This window comes from Buteo buteo, chromosome 14 (genome assembly GCF_964188355.1).
Source record: "Buteo buteo chromosome 14, bButBut1.hap1.1, whole genome shotgun sequence".
Taxonomy (NCBI): domain Eukaryota; kingdom Metazoa; phylum Chordata; class Aves; order Accipitriformes; family Accipitridae; genus Buteo; species Buteo buteo.
Window position 1 is genome coordinate 3766855 of NC_134184.1, and position 24832 is coordinate 3791686.

The 24832-nt window shown below is 39.2% G+C and overlaps 1 protein-coding gene across 1 annotated transcript in view; it reads left to right on the plus strand.

Moving 5' to 3' along the window:
- Positions 1-24832, plus strand: part of NALCN (sodium leak channel, non-selective) — a 245834-nt gene that overhangs the window by 158394 nt on the left and 62608 nt on the right. Inside the window, exon 16 of the mRNA XM_075045904.1 lies at positions 23522-23658. Coding sequence (XP_074902005.1) covers positions 23522-23658 — 137 coding nt within the window. The remainder of the gene's footprint in view (positions 1-23521; positions 23659-24832) is intronic.

The following is a 24832-nucleotide window of genomic DNA, read 5'->3' on the forward strand; positions in this document are numbered from 1 at the left end:
TTCTGTGAGCTTATGCAGTAAGCAGCGTAACAAAAAGTTTTAATGCTTTCATAGTTAATCCAACATGCAGAAGTGTAGAAGCAACTATCCTCAAGTTTTGGAACAATTATATATGAAGAAAAAAATTGTCATTCTTTTAGATAAAGATTGGAATTTTCTAAAATGTCAAAAGGTAGGATTCATGTCACCTTGTTAGCCATGCGAAAAGTTAGACATGTAGTCTAAGCTAGTCATCTGCGCTTGCCTGTAGTCATAATTACCCTCCAGGGAATGATTCATCCCATCCAAGTTGGGTGCTCTCTTTTTATATTACAGACGGAGTCTAGACAACTAATTAGGCAAAATGCCTGACTTTCACTGGATAAAGTTAAATGACATGAATCTCCAACTTTAATGAATTAGGAACCCACGTTTCATTGACATTTAATCATATGGGTGCTTTTACATTACTGAGGCCCAAAATCATGGTGTGTAACACTAGGGATCTTACTGAAGTTCCTAGGTTTGGGGCCCTAATTTAGGTTAGGCACTTATATGATGATGCCAAGAAAGAAGGATGGAAGTCAACATTCAAAACTGGTCATCTGTCTTCACTCACAGCAGAGAACGAGTTCCTTGTTTGTGAACTTAAGTTCATCAGATAGCAGGTCCCTGGCACTGGCACTTCAGTTAGTTTTCTGAAAGTGTGTGGCGTGAATCCAACAGGATCTTTGTAGAGCTTCCCAACGTCCACCTGGGTTGCCTCAGAAGGAAATACAGGCCCTGCCTCACTTGTGGAACAAAAGGTACACTCAGAGAAAAAGACAGTTTGGTCTGTGTGGAACCAATTCACCATTTGCTATGGGAATATGTCAGAAATGTGGCTCTCAGGTTTTAATGTATCCTACGAAGTTTTTGTAGTTACATTCGGTCTTAAAAGACAAAGTTACAAATAATTGCTTCCCCAGAGAATAAGGCTTTCACTGCACTGCCAATGATATTGAGGATATCCATCTTACATTCCCTGCAATGATATGTTAACCAGTGTTGCTACATCAATATCAAGATACTTGGAATTTATTTTTTTTTTATTTACTATGGTGCTCCAGTATTCTTCTTGCCAAAATGCTCAGCACCTTTCTCCCCTCAGCCATCATCATTATGGTTCCCATTTTCTCAGCTACTGGTTCTTTTTCTTTCATATCCAGACACAGTTAGTGCAGTCTTTTGTTTACATTAGATCATACATTTGTTACTGCCTGTAATCACTTCTCCACATCATTGTCAAAGGCATTTACCCATCCTCCCATTGTTGGAAATATGCAAAACAACCATCTGTTTATTAAGAGAGCCTCCATAAATTCATGGATGCAGTACTGGTTTCCTTGAAACCTTTCAAGGTGTCTCTCCTTCTTAAAGTTGGCTCTTGCTCTGGGAATGATCACTACTCTCTTTTGGACTAAAATGTCCTTCTAATAATAGATTATCAGTCTTTCTGTGTCCAAGGTATATACTTATAGCTGAAATTCGTGATGTGAGAGAAAGCTTTCACACAAACTAGGTTTCCAATATGGAAGTCACACTGGCAAAGAGATAAAAATGATCAGTACACTGAACTTTTCCAGAACTAAATACAGAAGTCAGATCTGCAACCTAATCTTCCATTAGGTGTTTTTTTCTCTCTCACACATAACATGTTTCTCCTTGCAGTGCTGGGTATGGTTGCAAATTTTAACTCATTTTCAGGTTTGGGGTTTTTTTAATTGTCATTCTGTTGAAATCAGATGAACAGGAAGAAAAGGTTTTGCTACCAACCTGTGGTGTATATATTCATGAAGTTTGCTGAAGCAGTCTATCTGTATATTCATACCTTTCCAGTTTTTGTTTGCTTTTTTCAACTGTTTTTAGATACTAAGCAATGAAATTTGCTTTCCATACACTCTTGCCCTCCAGATGTTCATCGTCTCTTCATGTAAAGCAGTTCTAACAACTGAAAGAGCTGACTGGTTTTCTAGCTAGTGAAAATACATGCTATTTTTATAGCTTCTGCTAGACACTCCTGCTGCTGTCTTTTTATATTATTGTCTGCAGAACATATGAAGAAAGCAACCTGAACTCAGTGCCCTGCTTATTTTTCTTTAACTTTTTACTGTGAGCTTCTAAGAATAAATATTTCTGCATTGATCCTTACCTTTGTTTTGGTCAAGAAATCATCATAATGAAACTCCTGTGAGAGCTTTGCAGAGGTGAGGGCTGACAAAGTGATTTATTCAGCAGAACTAGTCATAGAGAGAAGTCAAAATCTGACTGTCGGCCAAACTGAAGCCCATGTGCTCCAGTGCCATGAGTGAGGCCAACAAGTTCTACCTAAGCCTGGTTCCAGCAGGAGAAGGAAGTCTAGATTCTCTGGTATGAAGAGTAATTGAAATGAGATGCCTGAAACAATACAAAAGTAAATGCTTTTCCATAATGTGGATTTTGGAGTTGAGAAAATATAGTTACACACTGTAAGAGAGCTCTAAAAAGCAATTATTTTTACCTCTGTTAAAATGAAAGCACAAACTAACTAAGACTCTACATGTCTTTTTTATCTCATGCAGAACCCTGGTTTCTCACAGAACATGTTCACATGGCAGCTAGCCAGTGGTCTGTGAACTGCTTGCCACACTATCGTGCATGACTTATTAAAAGCCAAGTACTTTCCTTTTGGGAGGGAAATAACTCCTTGGAAAGCAAGCCATTTTAAAAAAGACTGTTCTAGGGAAAAGAAAATAATGTATTGGAAGGGTCTTTGATCCTCCCTTTCTCCCTATTATGAAAACCAAAACATAAACAATTCAGGTTTTGGAGTAAAGCACGGTTACACAGCTATCTGCAGCCCAAACTATCTGTGATTTGATATTGAAGTGCAAGAGCCTGCATTATTCTGAAACCAGAACATCTGCAGTAGTGAAGCTTTAAGCAGTTGGCACTTTTACCAACATAAAAAAAAAAAAAAAAAAGGTTGTATTGAACAAGGTAACTGTATTCAATAGCCTATGGTTTCAGAATGCTCCTCATGTTAAGTATATGCCCTTGGGTCTGGATAGTCATATGGATAACAGAAAAGGAAAATGTAATGCTTTCATTCATTCACTATATGTCTTAAGTAAGTTCCTGATGTATATCAACTAACTCTGGATTCATGAAAAGCTTTAGATGAACTGAGAGAAAACAAGCTGCTTGAAAAAGCTGCGAAAAATTTTAAGACTTGCCAGAGCTACTCTAGGAACCAAAACTGTTAATGCTGGCTGTCATTTTTAATCTTTGAATTGTGGTATCAACAGATCTGCATAAAGCTTCTCTAAAAAGATTTTCCAATGTCAGGTCTTTTACATTTACCACATCCTGTAAGAATATCATAGCCTTAGATTAAAGCCATTCAAGAAGCAAGGGACACCATATTTTCATGGGTTATATAGGATGCAGTACTCCACAGTATAAAACTGTACCTTAGCAGTATGGTTCTGGACTATCCTTCATCCTGTTCCTCTTCCTCTTCTTCTTTTTCTCATTTAAAAACTTAGTGAATCTCAAAATTCTTAGAATATGTTTCTATTTTAAATGATGAGAAGAAAATTATTTTCTGGTTCACTTCTAGGAGATCAAACTTTCCCAGTTCATTTACTGAAGCTGTAGCTTATGTAGGAGTTGGAGTTGTACTAAATTATTACTGGAAGATTTTCACCATGAATGCCATAATGTGATCTTCATTTATATTTGACACCACTTGTGTTTTATTTTCTTTCAAAAGATGTCTGTCTTTAACAACGGACTTTAAAGTCTGTAATGCATTTAAGTATTAGTAAAAAAAGTAGAGTGCTACTTGTGGAAACTTGTCAAAAGTTGTAATTTGTAAGAGATAGTAAGAGTTTTGACAGATAGATACTTTTTAACTTAAGGTGTTACTAAGAATGCATGTTCTTATGCATACGTGTGGGGATTTCGCTGACTCTCCCTAAGCTCACAGTAAGGTGGCAATTTGGACTAAGCATGAGCAGGGGCAGGAGAAAGTTATAAGGTCATTCACATGTTTTTTCCTATTTCCCAATGTATAACAACTAAATTGTCTTTGTCTTGTTAGCGTTACCTTGAAAATGAATAACGTATATTCTTGGTTTGTATAATGCTGTTCTCTCAAACCTCCTCTTATACATGCATATGTGCACACACACACACACGTCTGCTGTAAAGTTTTCTGTTAAGAACCCCACTAGCTAAAAACCAGTTATATCTGCCACTGCAAAATACTAAGGCTGACTTATTGATGCAAGTGAAGCTGGCAGGAGCTTCAACATTAACTTCAACAGAATGAAGTTATATAAAACTAAGGTGAACTGCAGTACAAACTACATAATGATCATCATCTCCGCTCAGTATCGCTTTGTGTAGAAATCAAATCTGTTAGTTCAAGGTCCCCTGTGGGCAGCTGAAATTAATATATTTCAAAGTGGAGCTTCCTATCCACCTGAGGAAGTGTAAAATCTAGAAGAATGTTACATAGCCATGGCAATACTTGGTGTGTGCTGGCCATGATAGTGCAGCAATGATTCATTCCTGTTGGCACAGTGTTTCAATAAAACTTTCTCACAGTGATCCAGTAGTAGCTAAGATTTCTGAATTATGTTGCCAGCTATCTGGTCACTGACTTTTTATGTCAAGTACAACCTTAGGAGAACATTGCACCATCATTACCACTGCCATCTTCCAGGACTACCCTAACTACGTCATGCCCAATTGAGCAAAAGTGACCCCTTTGCATGGTTTCAAATAACAGGGGTGACCCATAGGCCTGATTTAATCTTTTCATTTCTTGCATGCCTCTCCCACTATCCCTTTTCATTCCCAAGCTCCAAAAAGGCTTTCGGTGTCCTTGCAAAATCTGGGGGCAAAAGGGCTTTATTTTCGTGAGACCTGGCTGTGGTTTTTAATTTGGGCAGGTCACTAATGACCAGTCATTATTTCTCTGGAGGCCTCTTACTATCACTTTAAAGCATAAAGCAAGTTCAGTATGAGTGAAATGCTAGCCTTTCACTTCCATATTTAGCAAACAGGGACAAGAGTAATTCTTCCAGTCCAATCTTCCTGTGTCTTGGTGAATTCAGATTCTAACTTCATGACAACAGAGAACGCCTGTTTACAGTGTGTTGATACAGCATGTGGACAATATGGTGTCCCAGGCTCTGCTGAAATCTCTAAGCACTACTGTAATATCCACAGTAATTATTATGGCCTGGTGACGTCTTTTGCTAGGAGACGAGAGAGAAAAGGGCTCCTCATGCTTTCTCCTTTTTCTTTATGTAAGTTCTTAGACTGTGATCATAAAATCATAGAATCGTAGAATCGTTTAGGTTGGAAAAGACCTTCAAGATGATTGTGTCCTAAAGAAAAAGATGCATGATATGCACAAATTGAACTTTACTCTCATATAACCAGCTTCCATAATTTCCCTTTATGTGAATAGAACCTTCAAAAGCAGTAGACAAAACATAGATCTCAGTTAATGTGTTTATGCTGCCAAGAGTTGGGCAGTGCCACTAACTCAGCATGGTAAAATAGTATTGGTTCTATTACGTGGCAAGCTATTCTAGAAACTTTTCAAGTGAGTTTTTTTTTCTTTATAGAAACCTAAACAAACTCATTTTTGGTTTAAACTGCTAGTGGTAGGTAATCTTTACAAAAATACAATGGCATATTTATTAGTAAAGATTGAGCCAGTCCTGTAAATGCTGAAATTAATAGCAAAGCCATCAAAAATGTCATACAGAATTTTAGATTATAATGGCTTACAGCTAGTCATTTAAATCTTAAAGCTGTGATCTGGCTAAAACTCACTGACATGAACCTTGTAGGAGCTAACTTCAAGGCTTGGGTTCATTCCTTCTAAATTCTGGCCTTAGCAATATGGTTCCCTCAGTTCACTGAGCAATGGAGAGAGGAATAGGCTTCTTCACAGACAGAGTGGGATCTTAGGAGCGCTAAATTGTCTTCTGCAGCTATCCCTCTCTCTCTGCCCACCTCTTCCCCGCATCTCATTCTTTCTTGTGGCTGTAGTCCACAATAACCTGTTTTACTAAGTTAGATGCCTTGTTTAATTGCTTACAGTTGAGAGAAATTAATTTAGTGTTGGGGTGCAACTTTTACTGGAGACGTTATTCAAAATTCAAAGTCACATTAAGTTCTTATAATACCTCTATGCATGGAAGTGGTCAGTCTGTAGAAGTGGAGCTATTAAGCATGCAAGCCAGTAGCAATTACTTTTTTACTTAAAGGTCAGAGGATTCCAAACATCATCAGGTTAAAAACTAGGATGGGGGAGTAGAGACTCATGCAAAGAGCTTGTAGAACAGGTATAATTCAGCCCCTAGCAAAGAATGGAGAGGCTATTTTTCATTTGCATTGACCACATCCTTCTGAAAAGAAACATGTGTACTTCAGTCATGTTAAAAATATTTCACACAGGTTTTAAAAAAAGAGAAAAAAACACTAAAAAAAGTAAATAATCTTAATACTTATCTTTTAAAACATACAAAAAAGACTCTGATTCAGATATGTTTTGGTTATACAGCCAGTGCCTTGAGGTAGTTAAAAAGCTTGCAATGTGCTACATTCCATTCTGCACTAAAAATAACATGTGAGTTCTGGGAGAATGAGTTACCCTCTAGGCAGTAGTATAAGCAATTATGTTTGGGGCAAAAAAAGCACCGATCAAAATGTCAGGACAAGCTCTTCTTTTTGCAGTTGTTTTTATGTTATTTGAAAAGAGTAAAGGATGTGAAGAACTCCTGAGTGTACTTGCAGATGCATATTTTTCTGTTCTAGGCATCTGATTATCATATCCTAAATGTATATTTGGGGTCTGGTTTCTAACCCAACCATAAAGATGTAATACATATATTTGCTCCCTAATACCAGCAGCCTATGTGATTTTGAGTCTACATGGACACACACATACGTGCAAACCATTTCAGAATCATAAAAGCTTTCCTCCATTTCAGGTCCTGCAAATACCTTTGTTACATATGCATATGTAAATGCAGGTGTACACACACACCCACACACAATAAACTTGTCAAATATACAGAGTTTTTCAAAGTACCCTGATTTTTACAGGTTGCAGAACGACAACAGATCGCTTTTAAAATCAGGCCAGTTTTATATAAGTGCTGAATATATTCCCAAAGCTTGAAAATGTGTGTGTGTGCCTTATAAGAACATTGTTCTTTAAAAAAAAAAAAAAATCCTTAAATCCTTAACAGCTCCAACAGTGCCTCTAATGAGCTTTCTTGTGTTTAGTTTGTTTTTTTTTTCCACTGGGCATGTCTTAATTCCACAAGATTATTTTATCTGTTGTCAGTAGCAAAATGATGTGGAGTACCTGCATATCTTGTTTGTAATGGCAGTGGACAGTCCTAAGAGAGCAAGTCCTACTAGAGACTTTCACTTTGGTGACCCAAGTGTACTACTTTCAAATCTGAGTCCTTTCGGACCTCTACCCCAGAATTACTACTCTTTAACTATGATGCTGCTTGGTATTCAAGATGATGGCCGCTGACATCAGAGGAAAGCCTTCTGCAGCTTCTGGTCACCCATGTCTCCTTTCTAGCTCTAATTATATCGGTATCAATGTCACCTGAAAGTAGAACCACAGCACTGACAGTCGCTTGGCAGTTTCTTGTGACCAATGATTGATACAATTTCACTATCTATGTTTCTGGTAAAAAAAATAATGCCAATATTGTGCTTAGACATTTATTATGAAGCTTACCAAGGAAGAACTTGTAGGCTCAGAATATAACAACAGCTCTACTGGGTCAAAGCAAAGGTCCTCCTGGTTCATTATCTGGTCCCTGACGGTGGCCAGTAAAAGATGTTTAGGGACTAGCATAAGAACAGAGAAGGCACATAGTGATATTTCATTCTCTGGTGATATTTCATACTTGAGTGATAGTCACTCTCCAGGGTTTTGGGAAATTCCAGTGTCCAACATGGTATATCTTTGTCTAGTAGTTCTTGATGGACTTTTTCTTGCATGTGTTTGTTAAATCTGTTTTCAAATCTATGTATATTCTAGCATTTACTGTTCGCAGTAGCAAAGATAAATTTAACAATGCGCTATGTGAAAAAATATTTCTTTTTCTACTTATGAATCTGGCACTTGATTATTTCATTTGATGCCCTCTAGCTCATGAGGTACAGTCATTCCAGTTAAATGCTTCCTCAGTGCTCTCTCCTTCCTATCATGCTTGTTATTACTTCCACTGTATTCTGTCTTTGTGCACCTGTACATGCAGCTTTAGAATCTGACCGAAGTTTCTTTTCACTGGGTAAGTCTATTTGAGATGAACTGCATTTGCAAGCAAATTTGGCAGTTTAACTAACGCATCTTGGAAGTCATGTTTAATATTTATTACAAACCCTCTCACTTTTTGTTCTAAGTAAATAAATCAGCATGTGGAATTACTAGGACAGAATTTCTGTAACATCCTTTCCTGGAAATTATTTTCTTTTTAACAAGAATTCAAAGTATCTAGTCCATAATAGAAAAAATATTAGCAAGGCAGTCTGAGATAATCCGAAGTCCTGTGTCCCTGCACGCAGCTAGCTTTCTGATGCTTTACTGGTACTGTTTTTCAGGGATTTTGTGTTTTTACTTTCCCCTCGTCTCCATTTGCTCTCCTCAGATCTCTTTTCTGGTGTGGCAGCTTAGTATTTGAAAGCAAGTGGTTTCTAGGGGAAGTCCAGGCCATTCAGGTACAGTAATTACTCATTCAGAAGATAGTTTTGACCTTACTCCTGTTAATACTAAGGAGTCTCACTGTCCTGGCAATGCAAACATCATTTTGGCAGACTTATTAACAACTCCTTTATTCAGTGAGGAGCAAAAATGTACACACACTTTATGACCCAGTTGTACTTTTCAGTGTGAAGGAGTTTTTCTTTTTTTCCCCCACAGATTGTTGATAAATGGAACCAAAGCCCATAGCTCACTCCGCCCTTAATGGAAACCAGGAACAATGGCAAGTCAAACATTGGTAATTGATTTTTCGGGCACCTGGCTCCAAAAGCTATGTTGAGTGATATCTCAGGAGAGACACTTTGTCTATCAGTAGAGGAGGAGATGGAAAAGATAGGATTTGGAGGATTTCTACCTGTCAGACCTAAGTGTTTTCATACATGTAGGAGCACCTTGTAAACCAGGAGCAGAGCTGTGAAAAATCAAAGGCTTCGCTAGAGGCATTAAGAACCATCTAGATATTTCTTTCCTTTTTACAGAATTATTTTCTTCTTTTCTTTTTTTCATCTTGACGATACCCATTAGGATTGCCCAGTGAAGAGCTACAAAGCAGAAACCTCATCTGGTCCTGACTGTCTTGCTGCACCCCGTTCTGGGATGCTGAACACTTTTGGTCAGAACACATTGCTGGAGCCCTGTGCCTTTCACCCAGCACCTCCAGGCATTCAGCAGATCTAGGAAGATGCCAATGACAATTTCAGCAGTAGCATCACTTTCAAATTTCGTATGCTGAGGTTTCAGCATTAAAGTGGGAGTTTCAGCATGGGGATTTTTCATGAACATATTGTGCGAACAAGGTGTTGTAATTGGTATATCTAATTTAAACACACTCGGCATAAAATTTTATATATATATATATGTGAATGTGTGTGTGAAAATCAAGGAGCTTTTTAAAGCCTAGTTAGATTTACTTGCCTCCAGAGTATTTTTATTCTGAGGACAGTGCTTGAGGTAATTCCAAATGGGAAATAACTAGAAAATAGAGTAAAAATGAAAAATTACCTTTTCATTATATCTGATCTCATGTAAATGGATTTTTAACAAGTGGCAGGAAAGATAAGTGTTGAACACATTTTATTAACAAGTGAAAAGTACAATAATGGTTCCAAACTGAATTTTAAGTACTACATAAAATGTATGAAATCCTTCTTGTCATCATAGAGGGAAGACAGTAGAAAGTTCACACAATTCAAGTTGGTCCTCCATTGCAGGCCATATGCAGAGCATTTAAAGTAGCACTATTTCAAAAGTAGTAAATTTTACAGAGAATATGTCCGTTTCTAGAAAACAAGCTGTTCTTTCCAGACTGGAAAATGTGGTCATCTGGAAAGCTGCTTGTGCCAGACTCTTTCCTTTTTTAATAACTAAGAAAGTTTTGAAAGTCTCCTGAAGGCTGTAGCTTCCACCTTTGGTTTTTTTCTACCTCTTACCTCACCTATTACCTTTTTTAAAAACAGTATCAATGGATCACAAATTCTGGCTTACATATTTGATGTCCAATGGTGAAATAAACACCTATGTATTAATTCAGAAGTTGCCAATCCCTAGTATATGCAATATGGTATTATTTGTCAAGAAAGCACATTAAATTCAAGACCCTATAGAAATAGGGACCTTTGAAAATTCTAGTCAAAGATCATATTCAAAGCACACACTTTTCAAGGAGGAGAGATGGGAGTCAGATTTGCTATGAATGTGTGAATAGCAGTAACAAAAATAGAAATGTAAGCTTCTGCTGCTTCATTTATATCACCAGGGAAGAAAATGCTTACCTAGCTTTTATATCACCAGGAGCTCATCTAATCTTTATTTTTTGTTTTATTTGGTTGATACGTAAGAAAAATGCAAGTGCTTCTTAGGGCACGTAGGTGATTCTAGATGCTCCATCCTCTGAATTAAGGGACAGACCTGTAGCTCTCTGGAAGGAAGGAGAGGGATTGTGCAGCAGTAGTCATTATCTTGATGGCAACTGGATCCTTGAAAATCCATCCTGTGTTTGCCTTTGGGTCCTTTGGTGTCACACAGGTCTGCATTGCCTTTTCTGAACTGTGTCTTAGACCCATAGGAGCTTGTGGATCTATGCACTTGTGTACACATTGTACATGACCTTTGTATGCTTATAAAAAGTAGAGGCCTGGCCTGTGCATGAGATTTAATTCCTTGTTCAGTCATTAAAAAAAGCTAGCTGCTTAGATGGATGAATTCATTATATTTTTACTGAGATTTTTAGGCACCTGAGTGTAAGTCAGTCACTTACATTCCACTTAGAATTCAGAGAAATTCTCTTTATAGTTCCTCAAGAATGGATCAGGCACTCTTTTTAAAACATGACAGGAGATGAGGAAGCCTGCACGGTTTTCCTGCATAATATCCAATGAGTGGGAGCACTATTTCAGAATTAAGGGACAATTCTTACCCAGTCTACCTCTTTAAAGAAGCAATCCATCACCACAAGAACACAAAGAGAACCATCCCCATGTCTTGTGAAAGAGAAGAACAGAATGCAGGAATCTAGCCCTGGCTAAAATTTCATCAGCAAACTTGTGTGGGAAAAAGGGCACCCAGTAAGACCAAACTATCTTTATTTTCATCTAGTCCAGCCAAGAAGGTTTCTAAAGTAATTTGGATCAGCCTCTGTGTCCTCCCAGTTACCACTCATATAGGTTTGCCTCTGCATGTCCTTTGGTTAAATTAACTTTCTGTGTGAATTTCTATACTGGAGAAATACTGTAAAACTGCAATGAATCTAAAACTCAGGCCACCTGTGTCATTAAATATACTGTCTCTGGTTCAGAACAAACAAACAAACAAACCACAGAAAGGCAAGGGGCAGCTAATTTGTGCAAAGACAAAGTCTTTCCTGTTTAAAGAAATATACTGGATTCTGGCCTTGGCTACAGCTATGAATTTTTTCTCAACTTCAGTTACATTTTCTCAGTATTGAGGATATTCGATTGTAGAAATTGGTCCACCATGTGGGTTGCAAATACACACTCAAATCTAAGTTATATTAATTATCTTCTCACAGAATCTAACAGCCCAGTAATGCTTTGAACAAAAGTACAACTTATCAAGAAATGGCAGATGCATATACACAACAGTGAAACTGAAGAGCATAATTATCTGTTGTCTTGCAGTTCTTAGCTATCACCAAATCATAGAATCGTAGAAAAGTCTGGGTTAGAAGGAACTTCTGGAGACCACTTGGTCCAACCTGCTCTTGAAAGCAGGCTATTAGATGAGACTACCTAGAGTCCCATCAGACCAAGTCTTGAATATCTCCAGTGATAAAAATTCCACAGCTTCTCTGGGCAACTTATTCCAATGATCGTCTTCATAGAGAAGCATTGCTTTGTTCTATCCAGACATACTTTTTCGTGAAGGAAGTGGTGCTCTTTGCCGCCTGTCCTGTGACCAAGTCTTGTGAAGAGTGTGCCTCTATTTTCTCTAGAACTATATTATAGTAGTTCTATAGTAGAGAAGATCTTTATGGCCCCTCCACAGACCCTCTCCAGTTTTCCAATCCCAAACAAATCAATTACATGAAGGTCAGATCAAGTGTACAGCCTCATACATATTTAGCTGAATACCTTTAATGAAACAAATCCTCATGATCATGGTGTTTATAATAAAAGCACTGGAAACAAAAAAAGTACTGTGCACTGTGGTTGAGTTTTGCTTAGCTTGTCCTGTGAGTAAGACCAAGAATAATGCATTCATTACCACATTTGGTACTTATGTTAGGGTATTTTTAGGAAGATTTATCTGGTGTCTTAGCTGAATTGTATTCCATGTTGCAGATGAAGCATTTTTGTCCTAGCTACAGTGATCGTGAGCAGATCATCCTTTTTGTCTTTGTAGAGATCCTTTATGTGTTAGAAGATACAATTATATTGATCTGTGCCAGCAAAGTATCCCTTTAGAAGCATGTCCATAGACACTGCAACACACCTAAAAAGAATGTAACACAGGTTTGCATTGCCACAGCCCACAGAAACAACAGGCAACCTGCTGCCTAAGCACCTGCATCATGATCTGTGACAAGTATCATTCATCATCTACACCTAACTGCTTCCACCTCAAGCAGCACTCAGAAATTCATAGGGAACACATAGGTTGGCTTTGGAATCTGGAATTAGGTTCACATATCATAGGCATGTTTCCTACCATGCACATGAAACTAAGTAGTAAGTCACACTGGATATGCCTTATGTCCACACCAGTCCACACGGGTGGTCTGTCCTGTGTAATACGCTGGAGTATGCATTGAGCAGCCTATACAAACCACATGGAATAAAGGTTTTGCATGTATGATCAACTTCCAGTCTTCCTATACTTAGGTATTAAGAGGGCCTAGGTCAAAGTTACATTGCTTTTGTTAAACTATGAGCGGGGACACACTGATTCTTTGCAGATTGAGTCTTTTATCCCTGCGACCTCACTGCTCTTCAGCATTTTATATACCTCTCACTGTCTGTATCCTGATAGGAAGTCAAGGTGATGACTTCCTCGGTCAATCACAGCCTGGTTCCCTGAGTGCCTTCAGCTCTTTTTTAAGTAAATGGGGGCTGCCTGTGGTGAAGAACCTTTGAAAGTCTGTCCACAATTATCATTTCCCAGATTGGCTCTATTTTTCTGTGAACCCAGCAGGACAGATGAAGTTGTGTGTCTTGGCTACATGTAGGTAAGAGCCGTTTACAAAGCTACCTCCAGGAATCTTCCTTTGTGCAGGGTCTGGAATAGGTAAGCAAACATTAAGAGTCTCTGAATTGTCCTGCAATGGTACTTCCTTTGCTTCCTGCGCAGAAGCATCCATTCAGGTTGTAATGAATGTTACCCCGCGTCTTGAAGATGAACACATTGTACCTAGTCAATATTGAATGATTATGTTTGTACAAGAGCAGAATTCATACATCTTGTGCTTTTGTTCACTTGAAAATATTTTAGTTGCTTATTGTTCATCAAATACACAATTCATAGCAAATAATGATGCCTAGTTTAAGTGAAGTCTCAAGCAGTTTCCTCTGATGAAATGGAGCATGTAATGCATTTTTTATTATAATGGATATTCTTTTGTGACTCACTAACCTTTGTATGGAGACAAAAATATTTCTGCTACTTATCCCAAGAGAAAAATAATGAATATGAAAATGGTAAAGCTGCATTTGTGTGTGAAAAAGCTATTAAAAGAATAGTTATGCATGTTAGCATTAGATCTATGTTTCATTTCCCTTATCTATTTTGAATTATCCATCCGAAAATGTACCTACCCCTGAACTGTTTTAAAATAAGGGTGGGGTCTGTCTTACCTAAGATAAGCCATTTTATCTTATCTAAACTAGAGCATCTTCTCTAAGCTAATAATTTAGCTGATCTATACCAAGAAAGCGAAATGTCCATAACCAGATGGCTTGCTTTCCCTAAAGCTGGCTGGCTGGCACAGCCTGGCTTGTACATACAGCTAAATTATTTTCCCTTTCCAAAACTACGTACCACTTAAACAGGAAGTATCCATACTGCCTACAGGGAATGCCCCCAGCTGGGGTAAGCCCCAAACTGTGCTCAGGCATGATCAGGGAGAGTGCTAGCCAGAGGCCAAAACTGTGCAAACGGCCTTCCTAACAAATGGGCAATCTTATTCCAGTCCTTAGGCTGTATTGGGTTTGTGTGGCAAGATGTTGGTAGCGGGGGGCTACAGGGGTGGCTTCTGTGAGAAGCTGTCAGAAGCTTTCCCTGTGTTCAACAGAGCCAATACCAGCCGGCTCCAGGTCGGACCCACCTCTGGCCAGGGCCGAGCCTATCAGCGACGGTCGTAGTGCCTCTGGGAGAACAGATTTAAGAAGGGAAAAAAGTTGAGGCAGGCACAGAAACTGCAGCCGGAGAGAAGACGGAGAACATGGGATAGAAACAACTGTGCAGACACCAAGGTCAGTGAAGAAGAAGGGGAGGGGATGCTCCAGGCACCAGAGCAGAGATTCCTCTGTAGCCCGTGGTGAAGACCACGGTGAGGCAGGCTGTCCCTCTGCAGCCCATGGAGGTCCACAGTGGAGCACATATCCACCTGCAGCCACCCACGCTGGAGCAGGGGGATGCCCAAAGGAGGCTGTGACCCTATGCGAAGACCGCGCTGGAGGTCCTGGCAGGACCTGTGGCCCCATGGAGAGAGGAGCCCACGCTGGAGCAGGTTTTTGGCAGGATTTGTGACCCTGCAGGGGACCCACGCTGGAGCAGTCTGTGCCTGAAGGACTCCAGCCCGTGGAAGGGACCCACACTGGAGCAGTTTGTGAAGAACTGCAGCCTGTGGGAAGGATCCACATTGGAGAATTTTGTGGAGGATTGTCTCCTGTGGGAGGGACCCCATGGTGGAGCAGGGGCAGAGTGAGGAGTCCTCCCCCTGAGGAGGAAGGAGCAGCAGAGACAACGTGTGATGAACTGACTGCAACCCCCATTCTCCGTCCCCCTGTGCCGCTGAGGGGGAGGAGGTAGAGAAAATTGGGAGTAAAGTTAAGCCCAGGAAGAAGGGAGGGGTGGGGGAAAGGTGTTTTAAGATTTGGTTTTATTTCTCATTATCCTATTCTGATTTGATTGGTAATAAATTAAGCTAATTTCCTCAAGTTGAATCTGTTTTGCCCATGACGGTAATCATGAGTGATTTCTCCCTGTCCTTATTTTGACCCACGAGCCTTTCATTACATTTTTTTTCCCCTGTCCAGTTGAGGAGGGGAATGATAGAGTGGCTTTGGTGGGCACCTGGTGTCAGGTCAACCCACCACATAGGCCCATACCCTGGTACATTACTAGTATGGATGTAGCCTTATACTGTCTGTACATTCAGTGAAGGAGTTACCCTAAGGTGATATTCCATCTTGCTTGTCTTACTTATGTGTTAGTATGGGATGAGTCAATATCTGGAGATACCTTTTTCAGTTAAATATAGGAAATGCCTAGATGATTATACGATGTACTTCACATTTAGACAACTATAATTAACTAAGATGAATACCATCATACATGCTATGGCCTAGATTCATCCTGCCTAACACTGGGAATCACACATCTGATTTAAAGAACATACTGGATTCAACGTAGTCAATGGAAAAAGATAAGCATGTCTGAAGGGTATAGCCAGACCGAGATCTGAACTGACCTCTACAAGTGCCTCTTCCTCACTTGTGGCTATAGAGACTAAGAAAACCATAACTTAATTACCTCAGGTAGGTACCTGCGGTTGAATCTGGTCTGGTAAGCACATTCCTGTGGCCCTGATTATGGACACTGACTGCACAGAATCTCAGATCTCATGTTTTTTAAAATGGTGTAATTCTTGCCACTGCAGAGGGGAAAAAGATTTGGAAATATGGCTAAAGTGTAATCGATGTAGCAATGTTTGCCTGAGTCTGTAGACAGTATGAAGTAATAGCTCTGAAAAATTCATCTTATTTATCTCAGTTAATCAAAAGGAAACTCTCTGACACACTGGATTCCTGTCCTCTATTAGATAAATGGACTAAATCTTAGCCAAATTTTGCTAGAGGAGTTTTGTACCATTTGAATTGCAATCATATCTTGTCAGCAGCATTTGTTCCTGAAGAACTGATAGGAGCTACAATTATTGGAAGGAAGTTATTAAAAAACCTACATTTGTGAAACCTTACTCAATAGCTTATTAATTTGGAAGACTTCATGCAAAATTGACGAAAAAGTTATTTAAATGAACAATTGGGAAATAGCAGTCACAGCACCAAATTGTACGACACACAGTATATAAACCCTGTGACACAGAAAAATTGTTTATAAAAAAACCAAATCTTGTGCATATGAGAATTATATGTGTAATCTTGTTCCTCCATCTGCCAGGAACTTTTTCAGTTTATTTTACCCTTATATTATGAACAGTGCTGTCTCTACTGTGAATGCCAGCATCACTGTAATCATATTTTTTGGTACATTTCACTGAAAATCCCCAAGGCAGCGCAGAATGTGGTTAAAATCAATTTAGGTTCTGTTTTACAGTCCCTATGTGGGAGAATTTTTTATTGCTTGCAATGTCCCCATTTGTTTAGGTGAGCCCGAAGGGCAAAATTCACAACTGGTACATCTAGGCAGTTAACTAAAAGAGGACAAGAGAGCAAGCTCAAGCGTCAACCCCTTGTCTGTGCACATCACTTAACTCTTCTCTCACTGCTGGCTCTCTCCTGTAGCTCCGGCTACTTTCTCCCAGAAAATACTTTGGTGTAGTTCAGGGAATATTTTGATTGAGAGACTGCTTTCAAAGAAAGCATGGACGAGGCCTCACCAGGTTGGACTCTAAGCCACACAGCCCTGTCATGCTGTCCCACCTTCAGCCAAACTCATAAGCTCTTCTCCCTCTCAAAGTAGGCAATACACAACCCAAATGTCATCCTACAGAAGTGCTGCTCAGGAGAATTGCTCATCAAAGCTCTTAACATTGTTTCGGGTGCCTTGAAGAATTGGAAAACCTGTAGAAAAATAACTGTTGTAATTATGTCTCAGGGCCACTACACAGGGCCTAGAGGAACCAAGAGCCAAATATTATGAACTATGGTTGAAGTCAGCAGGTACCATCTGACCTTAGGCAAGGGGTTCGGCCCTTGGCAGTCTTTTATGTAACACTATAGACATAAGATCTACACATCATAAATACTGCTTTTTAGCACTGCAAGTGTTACCTTTACCCAAATTCAATTTGTCAGGTTTTTTTTACCTTAATTTCCAGATTGGTTTTTACCTTCCTTTTTCCATGGTGCAGTTTGCTCAAACAAAATTGAGCGTTTTCTTCATTGTTAATGGAATTGCGGGTGTAAATAATAGTAACTGAACTGCTGATTTGTGTTGCACTTTAAATCAAATGCAGGTACAAAAATGTTGATATGAATTGATGCCAAAGCTGAGTGTGGGCTGTGAAAGCTTACTCATATGCATATCTTCTTTTAGTATAGCTCATTCATTTCCAAAAATTTACCATGTCTATATGATTTCAGAATAATAACAGAAAGGAAAAGAGTGGCTCATTTAATCTGCCTTCCTTATTTTGTGTTGTTTAATTTACATGTCATTTAATGCTAATTATTTGTATTTCATTCAGAGCTCCTTTTGACAAGCCAAAGGTGATGGTAAATCTGAGAATCTGGATAAGGAAAAAATTCTGGAAAACTGTTGGATGGGTGCTGGTATCAGTTTGTAATGTCTTTCATCTCCATGCACTTTCATGCTCAAAGTATTTGGTGTTGGAGCACATAGCATATCCTGCGAAGAGTTTAACACAGATACTGTATAGTCATTTTATTTTTCAGTTACAGCCCCGAAGGAGATTTGCAGTGAAAAATGTTGATATATAACAGTGCACTATAATGTACCAAACAAAATTAATTTAAAACTATCCTGTAGTGAGACCCTCTGAACTTTCTCAAAAGGTTTGAACTTTTCAGTCACCATGAAATTATTCTGGGCAGCTGGCCAGTTCCTAAATAAAGTGTGTGTACATCAGTAGCAAAGCTTTTAATTTTGAACATGATTGATCTCAGCCTGTTATGAAAACTGTCCACTAAAATGAAAGAGTTAGAGCATTGCAGTAAATTTTTCATCATCATTTAATTTCATTGAAATGCGTGCAGAGCGTTTAAGTGAATTTTGCACACACTTGCCTCACAGACCATATGAAAACTGCATCTTTCACTCTTTACATTTTGCACATCACTGGCTCTTCTTCCACGATCAGAATTAAATGAATAGAGAACAAAACAAAAAGTTAGGAAGGGTAGGTCTTATCCCTTTTGCTATGGTTAAGTCTGTTTCTCCTTTGGTGTGTTCTCACCAGAGTGTCAGTGTCTTAGAAACTCAGTCATAATGACTGTGTTAAATTTGAGCTTTCGCTTTGCTTTGCCAAGAACATTAATTTCAAGGATGTTTCTGTCTCTAAATGCAAATTGGTGATATTAAGAGATACTCACCTTAGTTAGCCCTTTGAACTGTTCAAGTGATCTTGTTCGTATTACCAGACCCCGGAGCGCTTCCATGTTCCAGGCTGCCGGCTCCCACCTGAGTCCATAATGAGACCTCTGCATGTGCAGACACTTCTCGCATCCTGCGTCTGCAGAGGAGGATGTGGGCTGGAGGGCACTGCCCTGCCTTCACCTGAAGATCTGGAGCGCACTGTGGCACGTCTGTGCTGGTGAACATAGGCAGCGACTGTGGGAACGCAGCTCTCCTCATCAGATCCTGCTGCTCAGTTTAATGCTTTTTCAGCAACTCCGGTCACTGCTATTAAAGAAGTTGCAGCGTGCACTTTAAAAGAACTCACTACTTTCACCCAGACCACACTTGCAGTGATTAATAGCTGAGTTACTATAGTACTACAATGTTTTAAGATAAAAAAATTAAGAACCGCCATTTATTGCCTTACTCTTCTCTTCAGGATCTACATAACACTGTGTATGCTGTGTGGCTCAAGTACTGTAATATAGCGGGGCGGGGGGGTAATTTTTAAACATCAACACTTTCATTTCTGAAACACAGATGAGTAAGCTTTAGTAGCTGGCAGAGGTGGGATGGTTTGTGAACAGCCTCGTGGTGTGGCTCTGTTGGCCTGATGGGACCGGTGTGGTTACGTGGGAGATGCCAGCTTTCTGCCGGGAAGGCTGCTCTCTCCAGCGGGGCAGTGACTGCTTTTCTGACCATCCCAGCACAATTGTCTGACCACAGCCAGGGTCCATCTGAGTTAGAAAGATAACTCTGCCCCTTTTTCTCACTAGTCATCACCTGCTCTCTCTTTTATTGCCCCTGCCTCTCTCCCAGTCTTCCACATTCACCACCACCCATGCTACTGTATGTATTTAGGACAACCACTTACAGGTTCTCTTCAGTTTTAAGGGCCCAGATCTTAATTACGCTAAAGCTGGTTTTAGCAATCACCTTTTTGTAAGGAAGCCTTGAAGTCACAAATAAATTTACAGCTGAAGCTGCATGAAGTAGTACGGATGAGATCATACTATGTAACACCTGGGCTGCGCCATGGGAGAGAGTCAATACAATGAAGCAGTTGCTGCTGCTGCCGCCGCATTTACAGTGTGTGCAGTTCAGAGGGGTTTGCTTCAGAAGAGATTCGGTCTCACACTGGACTACGTGCCCCATCACACATGGGGTTTGAAGCCGCCAACCTAAAGACTAGTCATTAATTGTGATCTTTAAGTCAGTCTCGGTGCCTGGAGTGCATTTGTGTGTAACCAAGGTGGAGCTTGTGGGTTTGTTTCCTCCAAGAAGAATCTGTTTTGCTTACCAACGCAGCTCGTAAACTAAGCCAGCGAACAGCAAGTGCTGAGGATTGGGGGATTGACTTCAAACTGCTCCGAACCAAATGGATACATGGCCATAATGCCTTTCTGGGAAATTATGCTCTCTTCACCGAGTCTGCCTTTCACACAGCTGTCTTTTGTATTGATCTAAGACAATTATGTCAACAGATCAGGGAGAGCTTGGATTTCAGGGACTTGATCTGAACGTATTATTCAAGCTACCATTGGAGTCCAAAATTAAGATTTCCTCTCTGCTACTCCTCACCATTTATGTACTATTTGGATAAGTTCTTCTGATCTAGATTCAGAGCAGGCAGTTGTACTGTATGTATTGTGCCATTAAATCTGCCCCTATAAACTCAAGCACCATGGAAATAGTGGAAGTAGACATAAATTCCTTCTATGGCTTTACAGCCGTAAATGTTTTTTACTGTTCTAGCAGCCACAAGAGAATTTAGCCAGGCCAGGCTGACAAAATGTTGGTGAACTGTTCCCAGTAGGCTCTTCGGGGCTGGAGATCGAGGCCCATGCAGAATAAATCAGGCCAGTGTGCATTTCCTTGCCAATAGTAATAATAATAAAAAAATAAAAATCATAGAGAAAATGTTCTGATATTTTAGGTTTAGCTGTTACTTGAAACACTCTGCACCATCATTGCCACATTTCAACATAGTCCTGTGCCTTTAAAAATATGTGTGTTTGTTATGCATTAAAGTAAGTTGAAATGTAAAGGTTTTAAGCAGCAATACAAAATAGGATGTATGTCATGTGGAGCAACAATTACACCCTAAGTGCATAGAGAACTCGGTGAAGCTAAATGCCTCACACTCCCCAGTATGTAATATTATCACAGCATGAGTAATTGGAGATATTCTATAGATCTGCTTTGACTTTAGGTTATTCTAAGCCTATCTTCAATCATTCTTCTGTTTAGACAGGGGATATTGCTGTCCCCTTGCTTACCCTTTGAACTATACAGTTTCCTGCTTCCAAGTTCTCCCTGATCTGTTCTGCACTGAGACCTCAGACAACATTGTAATCTATCATATGCTCTCTATTCTGTATACACTGATCTCTGTGAGCAGGAGTTCATAGCTGTAAGAGACATTGTCCATGCCAAAATCTGCACCTTTATGCGATGATTTCTTATTAAAAAGCAAACGGCAGAAACTGGAAATCTTTTTTCCTCTAAAAATTACCCCTTCCCAAAGCTTTTCAACAGTACAAGGTTGCAGAAAAGCCCTGTTAGATTATCCAATTCATTTGCTTGTCAGTGAGCAGTTTCCTTCTGCAGTACTCTGGTGTTTCAAGGGTTCTGTCTAGTCTGAATTTGAAATGATGAGGCACTTCTCTCCAGAGACCTCTCTGAACACTCAGAGATTTCCCTGTAAGGATAGTAATCTTTATGCTCATCCTAGAAATTCCCTTTCTTAATTTTACCCTCTCATTCCTATATTTGGGGTACTCTTATATTCTTGAAATAATTTGTTTTCAAGTGTTTCTTGCATAAATTTACATTGTCTCCCTTCCCCTTACTTTATTATCAGTTATGGTAGGTGTAGTGTAAATATTGGGCCCCTTTAGTCTTTCTCTCCTTTTTTCTCCCTTGCCCCACTTGGTTTATGTAGCTCTACCCTGGTTTTCATGGCTCTCTTCTACACTATTTTGGCTTGTCAGTGTGAGACTGGTAAAATGGTATTTAGAAATTAATGCATACCCAGGTATGGTCTCTTCAAAGCAGCACAGAGAGGAGCTGTGGACTTCTGTACCATTTATATTACGTTCTGTACCTATATAATGCCTAACCAACAGAGATTGGTTGTGAGCATAGCCTTTGGCTGGTAATGTAATTGGTGCCCAAATTGGCCTTTTGATGCTGTATTGAAGTACAAGTTCTTGTTTAGTTTCTGCTCTTATTCTTGCTCTAGAATTTTTTCGGTCTGTTATTTCCTGCCCCTATTTCAAAATCTGTCCTTTTCCTTGTCCAACGTGGTATTTGCAACCTTCACATTTTAATATCAAGTGAATTTCATTAATGTCATCATTTCTTCCTTTTAAGGATCATTAATAAAGCAATTAAATAGGACTGGACATATTACAGATTTATGCAATATTCCCCTTCTATTCTGACTCATTGCTTTACCATTAATCAGTAGTCTTTGTTTGTAGCTCTTCAAACAGTTTTCAGTCCACATGACAACTTACATCCAACCAAATATGAAATGATCATCAGTTTAAGCTGTCCTGTGGCTGGAAGTGGTGATGTTGCTGATAGCATGACAGTGTAGCAAAGTAGTTGTTCTTCTATAGCATGGTGTGGGAGCGTGCAGTGGGAGGCAGTGCAAATGAGAGTTGAAACTCCATTCAACTTCCTGGGCAATTGCCCCTGGTAAAAATCTATAGCTGATGTCTATCAGCAGTATTCCCCGCAGGTGCTGCTGATGAAAATCCATTTTAAAATGTAAGCTTCTAAGCCTGTGCTCACAAGCAGGTGGGAAAAGGAGAATTGAAATAATCTCCATTAGATGCATGCTTATTGAAATAGTATGCAGTACACGTACCATTTAAAGTAAATGTAAAAATGAATTTCACTGATTTTTTTTTGGCTTGGTATTTTGTTGCACAAACTACAGAATGACACAACTGAATTGCTACATAAGGTAATCAGAATTCAGGAATCATATCTCCATTTCATATCTTTTTTATCTTATATCATTAGATTTAGCCATCGTCTGTCCACATAGATGTATCTGCCTTTTCTGTACTTAGATGTGTGATATTCCATGGAATGACTGTTTAGGGATACTTATAAATGCAATATGCATTATGTGATTTGCTGCAGCTCGGTATCAGAATTGCTGATGTAGATGGATTCTTTTAAGTCCTTTCTTATGACTTATAATGCTCATCTAAATGTAATTTTCATGTTATTTTCATGTTCTGAGAGCTGGATTCCCTTAAAATTGCTCCCTTTTAAAATGCTATGTTCTATTTGATTATTGAAGAGCTGTCAGCATATACAGAAAGATGTGCTTAATAAGAAAAGATCATGGGTGTTTATTTGCTTGATAAAGTGTTAGAGATCTGTGAAGAAAACATAGAAATAAGCATATTGAATAGGACACTAATATGCTTCGTATTTTAAAATTAAAATTATTAGCAATCCTCCCATTTTATGACTTTCAATTAAAGGCATGGTATTAGTATTTGTCAGCTTCTAGCACAAGCAGACCAATAAACTCTTGAGTATCAAATTTACCCTCTGTAGTTCTTTGCTGCCATCTTCTGTTTCTTCAAATGATTGCCTTTATTGTTTGGATTCTGAAAAACAAGGCTGGGATATTACAGAGCAAAATTTCCCTTTCTGTCATTTTTTTCATTTCCTTGTTTTCAGCTAAAGCAAAGTGAAGCAAATGCAGATACAAAGGAGAAGCTTCCATTGCGTCTACGCATCTTTGAAAAATTTCCAAACAGGCCACAAATGGTGAAAATCTCCAAGCTGCCTTCAGATTTCACAGTTCCAAAAATAAGGTATTGAAATATTTCCTTTGCTAGTACACTGTAAGCTTGTCTGGTGCCATGTAGCACCCCAAATATTTAACTGTTTTGCTTGTGGATTAGGCAGATAGTTCAGAAAAATCAGAAATGAAACGGAATTAACATTGGCATCGGAAGGATGTGACATTTTGGTTTTACTGCATTTTTACTTCTGAAAAAAAAAAATAATCCTAGCACTCCTTATAACGTATTCATGAAAGCAACTAGATTGGCTGGAACCAACAAAAGTACAATATGATTGAAAAGTGTGTTGTTGTTTCTCCACTCCCATTTGTATTTTAGATTCTTGGCTGACATAGACAACTAGCAGTCTAATCAATTCTCATGTAGCTTTTTAAAGATAAGGTCAACTGGCATCTAATGATTATTAGAGGGGATAACACAGGCCATGCAATACTGGTTACTCTGTGACAACCTTGTCCCCTCTTTGTATTTGCATTGTTACCACTTTCCTGTAAAACTCACCTTAACAACGGATCGGACCCTCAGCTGTCTACTAGATCATCAGTTACAGTACAATTACCCTTGGCATGGCCCCAAAAAAAGCTTACAGAAATTCAAGGGCTGCTCTAGCACACGTGTGCTGCTAAGACCACTGAAATAGCACAGGCTAACCAAACAGGTCCCCTGGCCGTGCCCATTCCAGTATCCCCACCGAGCACATGCTGGGAGAGAGGATGGTGTGAAAGATGGCAGCGTGGGTCTCCTGAGGTTACATTTCTTTTGATTAAACTCACAAGGAAGCTAAGGCAACTGGTTTGACCAAGTTTGTATCATCTTAGCTGAATGAAAGGAATAATGCTGGTCAGAAGGGTCAGGAAAAACAACCTTCCAAACTTCAAGGAAGCAGTCATAGGTGTTTTACTTTTAGTATCAAAATACTATTTGGTTATATATTGAGGGCATTATTCTCCTACTCTTAGTCTTTTTTGGTATTTCTTTCTAGCTGTGTTTTTCACAGCATACTCTAGGCTAATACGTGGTGATGCTAACTATTGAAACAGACCTCAAACTATCAGTATCAAATCATATCTTTAAATCTGAAGCTATCGTACTATGTAAAACTCTCTCTCCAGATAAAAATTAGTTTTGACATAGTCAATTTACACTGAAAATAGGGCAACTCTACTAAACTTAAAATACAGCA